Raw genomic sequence first — 10,857 nt, 5'->3', positions numbered from 1 at the left:
TTTTTTCAGTTGCAGGTACCAATCCATTAAACAAATAGGCCTATAGGCGTGAGTAGAGCTTTTTTATTTTAGTTCAGTGGAAGTAGGCCTACGGGTAGTGACCTCAACCATTCAGTTGTGAAAGAAGTAGGCCTAGTCTACTCATACTTACACCTTGTATGCTACTTGCATAAAATTAATAATACCACAGCTTGGTTACAAGTAGGCCCTAATAAGTCCTGCATTCAAAATCTGTACTGTACCTGTAGGCCTACAAAAACTGTATATAACCTACTGTTGAGTAGTTTATTCCAAAACAAGGCATATTTTATGAACTTATCCTAACTTTTGTATATAAAATGTTGATCTGAATAGTAACTATACCTGTCAGATAAATGTAGTGGAGTAAAAAGTACAATATTTCCCTCTTAAAGTAGACGCAGAAAGTATTAGTTTAATTTCACCACTGCTTTTTGAAATATTACTACTGACACATTAATATGTAGGAAGCATTTTAACGTAGGTGGTTGAGGTGACATTACTACTTTACATACTGTTTGGTAGTTTAATCTCTAGTACTGGATTTAAATCAATTAAGCTGGTAATACATAGGCCTATATGTTTAGGCCCAATCTTAATTTGCAAAGTAACAATAACTGTCAAATTAATGGTGTGGAACACAAAGTGGGATATTTCCACTGAAATGCATTGGAAAGGAAATCTAAAGTAGCATACAATAGAAATACTCAAGTAAAGGTAGCTCAAAACTGTACTTTACGTATCTGTGCTTAGTTACATTCGACCTTTGCCACCTTTCATACTGTTTCAAATCCAAGCATCATCCTAAATTTACTTGTGAATATGATTTATTGAAACAAAATAGGGCCAACTACCCTCCATCTTTTATTTCTTTCATCCTGTAGGCCATAGGGTTTAGAGGAACATATACTGCTGAAACGTAAACGTATGATATACCGGTACTGTCTCGCCTAACAGCTCATGTGAGACACTAATGGAAGTCTGGCACCACGTTATTACAGGTACCACTAACAATGAGAACAGTTCTCAAAAATTGTTAATAAAACACGGATCTGCTCTCGCAGCTTAAAAGATTATATTTTAAGGAAACGTTCAAAGGTCATAACTCGCTGGTCTGCCTTCATATAAAATGTTTTCACAGATCATATTTGCTGGTGCTGTTTTTGTGTACATAGCTACGGCTACTTTGGAGTCCAGGACCATGTTGCAGAAACCCAAGACAGTATGTATGCAGATTTGTATAAATATATCATCCTTTTCACCTTTCTTATACACTTCCCTTGCAGGAGGAGCAATTAATATTAATTATGCTCTGTTTGTTCCAGCATACAGGGATACTATGGTATGACAAGCTGTTAAAAATAAATTAAAAAGAACAAAAATTGAAATAAGATACATTTATTCAAAAGTGAAATGAGATATCAGCCTGGGTTTCACTGTAACTAATGGTACCCCATCATCTACAGTGTGTACACTTTTGCAATCCTGCAGTCTTACTTCACAAAGTGGCTCCCAAAATGTGGTTCCTTGGGACAAAAATCCTATGAAATGGATCATGAAATTGTGTTACTCTGGTTGTTCTCAGGGGATCCTTGACATGAACAATTTTAGGAACCTCTGTTTGGTGTGACCAGGCCAGGAAATGTTTGGAAAAAATAGTGATGTATATTAAAAGCTAGCAGAAAATATGACTCAGTCAGGCATTTGCCTCAGAACTGTCATCAAATTGAGTTGATAGTTGACGTACGAACACAAGATAAATATTCGTGGAGACAGAATTCACACATCATCTTCACTTAGCCTGTTTTATGCAGTGCCAGCCCATAGGACATGAGACCAATGAGAGAATACAAGCCCCTCTACATGCAGAAGTAAAGGTTGACATCAATGATATGCATATGAGGGGTAGATAAGTGTTTACTGTGGTTAGTTTGATAAAATTCCAAATAACCAACATCTGAGACAGTTTGTGTAAAGTTGTGGCGTAGTTAGACACTTGTACAGTATGTCAGCAGCACCACCTAGTGTCCTAACTGTGGCATCCACTACAACAGAGAGAGAAACTACAAATCAACATTTGGTGGAGAGATATTTAGAGTTTTACCTCTGGCATTAGGAACAGTTTACTAAAAATAGCAATCGTATGTCAAAAATCTTCTGGCTATTGGTTAATGGTTCCAGACTCTTATTTTGACTATTGCTTGTTTCTTCTCTGATGTACTCAGCAGTTTCCTATGGAAATTGTTTCGGTTCATCGAGTCTATTTTTTTAAATCTGATTTTTACAGTACATAAGGAAACTGACCTCATATCAACCCTTTTTACTAAAGTATTTTTGGGGAATTTTGTGCCTTTACTTGAGGGCGGACAGTAAAGAGAGGACAGAAAGATGGGGAATGATATGCAACAAGGTTATATTTAATGATGTAATGAAATTAGTATCACTCATGCAATAATGTGTAAGCAGCATTTTGTTGTTGTAGGCTAGTTGGTAGGGATGTAATGCAAAGCTACTGTATATGTTTACGTCACAAAAATAGCTGTAACTGAAAGTGGGAGGTTTTTAACAGAAGTTGTGGTCTAATCTGCTTTATTTTCTGCATTTGATTGTTTTCTACTACATGTGTAATCCTCATATGCAGCACATGTTTAGCTGCAAACAATATGATATAATATTTTAACAATGTACCTAAATATAAAAAAAAGCCTTTATTACAGAGGACAGCTGAAAGTGTGAAAGCAGAGAGAGAGGGGGAATGACATGCAGCAAAGGTCTGCGGGTTGGAATTGAACCTGCAGCCGCTGCAGAAAGGACTGAGCCTTTGTACATGGGGCGCACACTCCACAGGTGAGCTACCCAGGCGCCCCCTTTGAACATATTATATACAGATTTGGACCCCTTCTTAAAACAAAAAAGGCTAAACTGAGTCTAGATTAAAGCCGCTGTACTTATTAATGGTTTCCATGGAAAATAAAAGTCAAAATAGATCAGAACATTTAAGGAAAAAGTCCTGTCATAATTTGCACGATTGGGTGGTGAGGATCAAATATCACTGAACAAATTTGGATGTTCTTCGTATCTGTGCATATCTGAATAGGTATGAGGGTTCTAGCTAATTTTAGACTATTTTATATAACACAGCAACTAATGATTATTGTCATTATAAATTCATCTCATGATAATTATCTCCATTAATTCATTCGTAAAATAGTGAGAAATGCTAAATCTTAGTTACATTTCACCACTGCACCCCAGTTGACCATGTTTATTAGTGCGGAGTGCGGACACATTATAGTTTCTGTACACAACACAGGGCTGACCTGAGAACTAAATGTAACTGCGTGTAAAATATATGCATAATTTTGTCAAAACCTTTTTTTTTTTAAATCATTCTCCATGACTACTGCATTTAATGTCCGTTCTGTATTCATGCATTATCACCACTAGGTGGAAGCATTGATTCTACATGAACCATCTGTGATATTATCTGTCTAGTAGTGGGATTTTTGTTGTTCCAGACAAGCAACCATATACCATACCATGAGCAGTGGTGTATTTCGGAAATGGTGAAATCATTACAATCAAGTTGATAGAGACCGTCTCTTTCTTTAGGTGTTCACAGTGACATAATCCTGACTAAGGTGTTATAGTAAGAGAAATAGCACCTACTTGTCCAAGTTGCATCCATAAATTGTGGCCTATGATGAGAAAAATACCTTAAATAGAAAGTAAGAATAAATTGAGATGTTTAAGTATGACACTACTTATACTGATACTACTTCCTTAGATCCAAACCTGTGATATGATGGCCTTTATGACTCTCAATTGATAGCTGACCAGCGATCACGGTCTCCTTGCCCATCCCATGTAATAATCACTAATTATATGTCAATGGGCACCTTTGTTGTATCTGTCCCATAACCAGCATCCTGTTTCTCTTGGCAGCTGATAATGGTGACAATGTCTAAAGAGTGGTGTGAGAATAAACTACCGCCAATTATTGATTTCATGTCAGAGCAAACACACCTGTTCACAAAAAGCTCTTTGTCTATTTTTTTTTAAATTGAATTTAATTGTTCCTTTCACTGGGTCAACAGTGAAACATGAAAAAAGATAGATCATGTTTCAATTGATCCAGTAACTTGACCCATTCTGTGTTAATAAAGTCAGTGAGGATGTGAAGATTAAAGTCAATGACCTTTGACCTTTCGACCCCTCAATTGCCTGCTCCACAGATAGCCTCAGGCCTCCCTGTAATGCGTTTATGACCCTAGTAGGTGAATGAAAAGTGATAATGTGTTAATTATAGTTTATTCTCTATTATCACATTTCTGGTTCTCTAAATCTTTTCATGAGCAAAATTGCATATTTATATTACATTACAACTTTCACATCATCTTAAAAGGCGCACAACTTCTCTCTTTTTGCAGACACGGCTCTTCTCAAAGCATTGTGGGCTCGGTTGATCCAGGGGTCAGATTAGTGTAGGAGTGAGGAGGAGCAAACCGTGTGTTATCTCTTTTCTACAGGCTGTAGGCCTAATGTAACAACTTAAAAACCCTCACATCTTGGCGCCTGGATAGCTCCATTGGTAGAATGTGCGCCCATATATAGAGGGTTTACTCCTCCACGCAGCAGGCCCTGGTTTGAATCTGACCTGCGGCCCTTTGCTTCTTGCCTCTCTCTCTCCCCTTTCATGTATTATGCTGTCCTATATAAATAAAGGCTGAAAATGCCAAAAAAATATCTTGGAAAAAAAAAAAAAAACACACATCATTGTTCACACAAGAAGAGGTCTGTAGGCTATCAGGCCTCTCTGGGCAAAGGCATCTATGTTTCCTGACATTACACCAGAAGCCTCATACAGCTGTATAGTAGGACATTGTGGAAAGGACTTTACTTTACTTTACTTATTCATGTTTGGATAAAAAGAAAACAATTACTTAAAGGAAACATCTCTTTTTTTTCTCGATGTTTCCAGCAGGCCCTCGCTCCTGTGGTTGGAGAGACTAATTATGCCGGAGGGAAACTTGTAGAAAACGACACACATAAGCACGTTTTAATCCCAAACTGCCACACAATAAATGGCGTAACCATCCATACTTTCAGGAGGCTAGGAAATTGCATGCATGTATGAATGCACTTGTGTGTGAATATGTATGTGTGGTTGCACTGGTTGTAAAATGATCCCTCCTACTTTCGCTGGCTCGTTGTGCAGAGGAGGGGCGAGGAGGAGGAAGAGAAGGAGAAGGAGGAGGAGGAGGAGGAGGAGGAGGGAGCTGAAGCAGGAAGGAAGGAAGGCAAGCAGAGAGAGAAGGGAGGCAGGCTGTGAATGCTAACAAGCCCCGTCGTAATCATAGAGCTCCGTAGGTAGTGTTAAAAAAAAAAAAAACGTCTTGCAATGGAGAGGAACGACGACCACTATTGAACACCTACTATGCGCCAGTGCCGCGTTCGCCTTGCGCGCGTGCAGCAGCCTCACCGTCGTCGGCACGTTTGATCAGAAAAACCGTCTTTTTCCGCTGAGTGAAATGTATCGCGACTGCTCGGGCTTCACATTCTGACAATGGAGATTGAAAATATCGTGGCCAACACGGTTCTCCTGAAGGCAAGGGAAGGTAAGCACAGCTGAATGGCAAAAATAAGAAATTTAAATGTATTTGCCCCCCCATAGGCTACCTCAATGCCATGGACGAGCTTTCGACTGTCCTCCTTGGGATTTCTGCTTTCTCTGTCTCCCATCCCTTCGAAGCGCTTTGTCTCCGGGCAAACACCACACATATTCCGTTAAAATCGGCTGTTTGTAGGCTACACTAACAACACCCATATTTACCGGGCAGGTTAACATAAGGCCCAGCAGGCTGGAGATGAACAACGCAGGGAGTGTTTGCAGCATCGCGCTTACATCGCAGCGTTGCGTTAGAGGCTGTCGAGCAACATTTTTCACACAAGCACTGGTCAGTGGTTTTGTGGATATTTACAATTTACGATAACATGAATATTTAATGCTATTCACATTACATGGTGTTGAGTGTGGACCAAAATGTAGCTGCGCAGTGGGGGCACTGTGCCTCACTACAGCGTCTCTTTACCTGTCATTGTAGGTTTTGGTGTCTTTTAAAGCCCAATTAGGAATGTAAAGTGAACGTGTGGAAGCCTAATATTTGACGCAGAAATATGCCACTGCATTGCCGTTTCGCTGTTGATAAGGAGCTCCTGTGAGAAAGGAATAAGGTTATAGTGGAGGTTTTGGATGCAGTGGGAGACTGGGAGATGAAGGCCCACCATGTAGCCTACCACGGCGGCACAAGCGCTATGTAGCCCCGGGTGTTCACGCTGCTCAGTGGGCCGGTGATCCCGCAGCAGCGAGGTGAAAAAGAGGCGAGTATCCATCTGTTTTCCAGGAGATAGCAGAGAGGCTACTTTGTAGCCAGCGAGTGGGCGCACGCAGGGTGGGTGTACAACACTGTTAGCTGCCAGAGGAGGGTAAAAAGGTGTCATTACTGCTCAACGATTTTTTTTTTTTTTTTTTATATCTTTCAATCGGATAGGACACAGCATATGAGGGTGTACGGCCTTAGAAGATATTGTCCAAGTTAATGCATTTTGTATTCCAGGCCTGTGTGTAGTGTGTAATAACAACAACAGCGTGTAAATTGTAAAAAAATAAAATAAAACAAATAAATGATAACAACATTTTATTCGAAAGCAAAGTCGCTCACAGTGCGTAGGCTACATGGCTCGGGGGTCGCGGTTCATTGTGGGTATGCAGAGGCCTTCCCCTGCTTATGGTTTGCATTATATTCGGACTGCGTTTCAGTTCAAGAGTAAACGCCAACACGAACTGTGGAATGGATTATTCACAGCAGTGAATCCATTTCAGCTGCTCCTTACGAGGCATAAGGCTTTCCTTTACCTGCCATTAAATGGTGCTTGGCATTTGTCATGAGTGTTACCCCGTGAGGGCGATTGTACCACACTGATCGGATCTACAGGCTGCTCAGTACCTGTCAGTGTCCTCAGTGATGATGAGTGTATGAACCATGAACTGAGTAGAAGGGGCTTGATATTTCTCCAAAGTTCACTTCAATTTATTTAGCTTCAATGGTAAGGTTTGTGCTGAAAACATTTGTTAATTAATCAGGTGGTCATTTGTCAGGAAATGTATTGCTATTTCCAGTCATTACTTGAGTTCTTTTTATCAAGACCAACCCGCTTATTTGTTCTTATAATTTGTGATGTAAACTTGACTTCATAACATTGTTAGTTGGACGTAGTTGGTATAGCATGGACACATTTAACATGTTGAGTATATATACATGTTATTGTTTAGTCAGTGTTGTTTTTTTGTCTTTGTTACATTTCTCCCTGCTATACCATTCACTGTGTTAATTAGCACTCAGATTAAAACGGCTAATCACTCCCAATTTATCCCTTTATGGTGCACAGGAGACTAATTTGATTTTAATTAGGTTTTCCAGAGGTGGGTGTTTGCAGTTGTCAAAGTGTTTCAGTATGTCACGGTGACAATTGTCAACACTGGCAGTGTCACGAGCTGTGGGGCAAATCCCACTTTTAAACACCCAAATCTCCTGAGGATCAGAGGTCAGCTGCCTTTTTTTATTCAAGAGTCTCTCCTGGATTACCCTGGTGCTACACGGAATCAAGGCCTCTGCAAGTAGCAGCAGCTGCATGCGCTGGGTCCAAAACCACTGAGTCAGCAAGAGTTTCCCCTGCCAACGTGTCCTTGAGCAAGACATTAAATCAGTTGTTCTGCAACTCTCTGACCTCGTTGTGGAGACGGGAAATGACAATTTCCCAACGTACTAATAAGTATGCATGGCGCATCAACGGTCATAGAACGTTATGCAGCATTCTCCATCCCAGAATTATCTTTTGATTAACAAATGCCTATAATACCTTTTTCTTCTGGTCACAATATGCTCATAACTTTTGACTTTTTAAGTCAACTTTTGAACACCTGATGCTGATGTGAAACTGGGTGGCCAGAGCGAGAAGTGTTATGACAGGGTGTGTCCGCTCTGTCGCAGTTGAAATGACACGTCAAGGGAAGTGGCTTGGTCTTGTAGGGATTGACACTGCTCCCGCCATTCCCCACCTCTGCCTCAGTGAAATGTGTATATACATTTGGTACAGAATGTGGAAAGGAAATCCAGTATTTTTTACAGTATTTAGATTTTTCTTTTGCCTTAGAGCTGCAAGAGGTGACAGTAGCATGAGGTGACTGTCTTGTTTTTGTGAGAATACCAAGAGTTTTTGAGGATGTAAAAACCACAGCCAAGCATTAGTTATTTTCACAAAGTCTCGTACAGTATAACATGAAAAACATCTTCTCAATAATTGTATTGACAGTCCAAACCCATTTCACATAGTTGAGTAATATTGATATTCAATATTTACCAATAAATTGTAGAATCCGACTGTGGACTGATACATTGGAGGGCCTGTTTTGGCGGCTTATATTGTTTAATCCTAGACTGTACTGGTGCATATATTGGCTGATAGTCACAGAAAACGTGTAGTACATAATGCTGTTAAAAGCACTTGAGATAATTTAGAAACAGTGTTATCATACTTTGTCCTGCAGACTCCACTGTTTACAATACTTTGCAGCACCTGAGTTGGCAGAGCACCCTATCATAGCGGAGCAGATGGCAGTGTCAAGTCTGTTGAGAAAAATTATGTTTACTCTTCAGCTGTAAAATATCATGCCTCCATTACATTTATTTGTCAGAGCTCTTTAACAACCAAATTGGAGGGTCCCTGTGGTCAATTTCACATAACAAAGATGGTTCCTATACAAAAGGAAACCTTTGTATATACAAACTGATATGTTTCATACTATTGTAAATCAAGAGGGAAGCAAGCTGTGTTGAATAGCCACTACATTTTTTTTTTTTTATATCAGACATAGTTTCCTCTTTCAGACCTGACAACGGATGCTAATCTGAATCTCAACCTTGATGTGTAAATAATTAAGACATTGCTGAAGTTGTACATTTCTTTAAGACAAATCCACCCCTGAATGCCAATGTCATTGTTAGATACCAGCAGTCTGCACATTACAGTAATTCATTTTGTGAAACTGTTGCAATTATTCTTTCTTTCTGACCAGGCTTGATAGATGTCAACAATGTTACAAAAGTGATACTAAAAACATAGAATTTAACTCTATTTTTAAACTTGGCATATCATGTAACAGACACGTTGCATATTAGCCCTTCTGTACAACATGTCTGTTACATGAGTAGCTGAAAGGTAATGTCTTGAACTAAAGCACTGTATTCTATACTGCTTGGTTTTGAGTTCAGTTGTAACACGTAGGCAAGAGGTGGATCTGGGTGTTGTAGTTTCTAAGGGGACTGCTCTAGAGCACCTGGGGAATTCTACAACTAAATGAGGTCAGTTAATATCCTCCTAATATTAATATCTGTAAATGTGTAGTTTATTGACAATGCTTTTTACTTCAGTTAGAGATTTATTACATTACCCGACAGAAAGAGTTCTTCCACTTGAGAATAGTTGCGCCCCTTAGTCAAAACACAACCTGTTGGATGTCTGCAATGCATTCTGGTCATTTAAGAACCTTGTTCAGAGCTTGTAAAATGCCCAACCTGAGGTGCTGACTACTGCTTATGTTACCTCAGCTTAGAAAGATCTGCAATTAAGCTTTAATAAAGCTGCACTGGTAATGTAAGGATGTGACTTTATGTTCTCTATCTGGGAATTAGGAACATGCACTACTCAAAAGTTGAGCATTGCCCCAAAACTGTTGTAGGAGGAAATCAATATGTAATTTTGAGTTGGAAAACATTTGGAAGGCTATTCTGTAACAAAAAACTGGTGAACCTTCATTTTATGGCCGTCACTGACTTAGATAGACAAATGTGCCTGTGCTGACTAAGAAGCAATGAAAATACCCAAAGGGCAGAGAAGAACAGGATTGAGTTGCGTAGCTGAGTGTTATTACTCTTTAATACAAACATGTATGCAAAGGGGACATGAACATTCACCACATATTACATTTCCACGCATGTTTTCATATTCAAATATAAGAGTAACTGGACATGTATGGAATGCCGTTCCACTTGATCTTTTTCTGCTGTGTTTCTTTCATAATTCCTACTGTCTTCATAAAAAGGAAAGCATGTGGGCAGTCCAGTGCTCATATTCCTCTGACAAACCGTAGAAACTAATCCTGCTTATATAATTCATTTCCACCTTACAAGTTGGAAGCGTTGCCATTAAACATTACAGTTTTAAGAGGATATAGCTCTGCTGTTGGTGTCTCTAACCTCTCTCTGCTCTCTGCCCCCTCTCCACCACCCTTCAAATGGTAGCCTAGCAGGTCCTCTCAGACCACTTGTGAGGGTTTTCTTGTGACGTAAGCCAGCGTAGCTTTATTAGTTTTGTGGTCATAGCTGGGCTAACACTTGTTGTCATCACTCTGGGGTGTTTCCTCCAGCTGAGGCTCTTAAAACACATTGCTTTGTGACTCTCCCTTGATGTGGGACTCATTTTATAGTTATTACACCCACAAGTGGACTGTGCGGAGAACGAGACGCAGTGTGTTGCGTACGCAGCTATGCTGTATGGCACTAGCAGCGACGCTTAGCTGGGTGGCTACTGGGATGTTCATTAGCACAATTTCTTGGCAAGCTGACTAAGCATGAAGAGGCACTTTCCGTGGCAGTTTGTGAACATCATAGGGACCTTGTTCCAGCTGCCTTATTAAATGTTAAATGGCCGTTGTTCCTATGAGAACCCAGCTGTCAGCCTGATTTAACAATGTGTACGGCTGACTGTATTTACAAGTTC

The 10,857-nt window shown here is 39.9% G+C and overlaps 1 protein-coding gene across 2 annotated transcripts in view; it reads left to right on the top strand.

Moving 5' to 3' along the window:
* The first annotated feature begins 5,289 nt into the window (after window positions 1-5,289).
* grk4 (G protein-coupled receptor kinase 4) overlaps window positions 5,290-10,857 on the top strand; it is a 45,096-nt gene continuing 39,528 nt past the window's right edge. For both annotated transcript variants that reach the window (XM_028595835.1, XM_028595842.1), the window contains exon 1: window positions 5,290-5,636. In XM_028595835.1, the coding sequence (XP_028451636.1) occupies window positions 5,585-5,636 (52 nt within the window). In that variant the 5' untranslated portion in view covers window positions 5,290-5,584. The remainder of the gene's footprint in view (window positions 5,637-10,857) is intronic.

Source organism: Perca flavescens, chromosome 2 (assembly GCF_004354835.1).
Source record: "Perca flavescens isolate YP-PL-M2 chromosome 2, PFLA_1.0, whole genome shotgun sequence".
Classification (NCBI taxonomy): Eukaryota; Metazoa; Chordata; class Actinopteri; order Perciformes; family Percidae; genus Perca; species Perca flavescens.
Note: the sequence above shows the minus strand (reverse complement) of the source record. Positions and strands in the feature narration are given on the sequence as shown.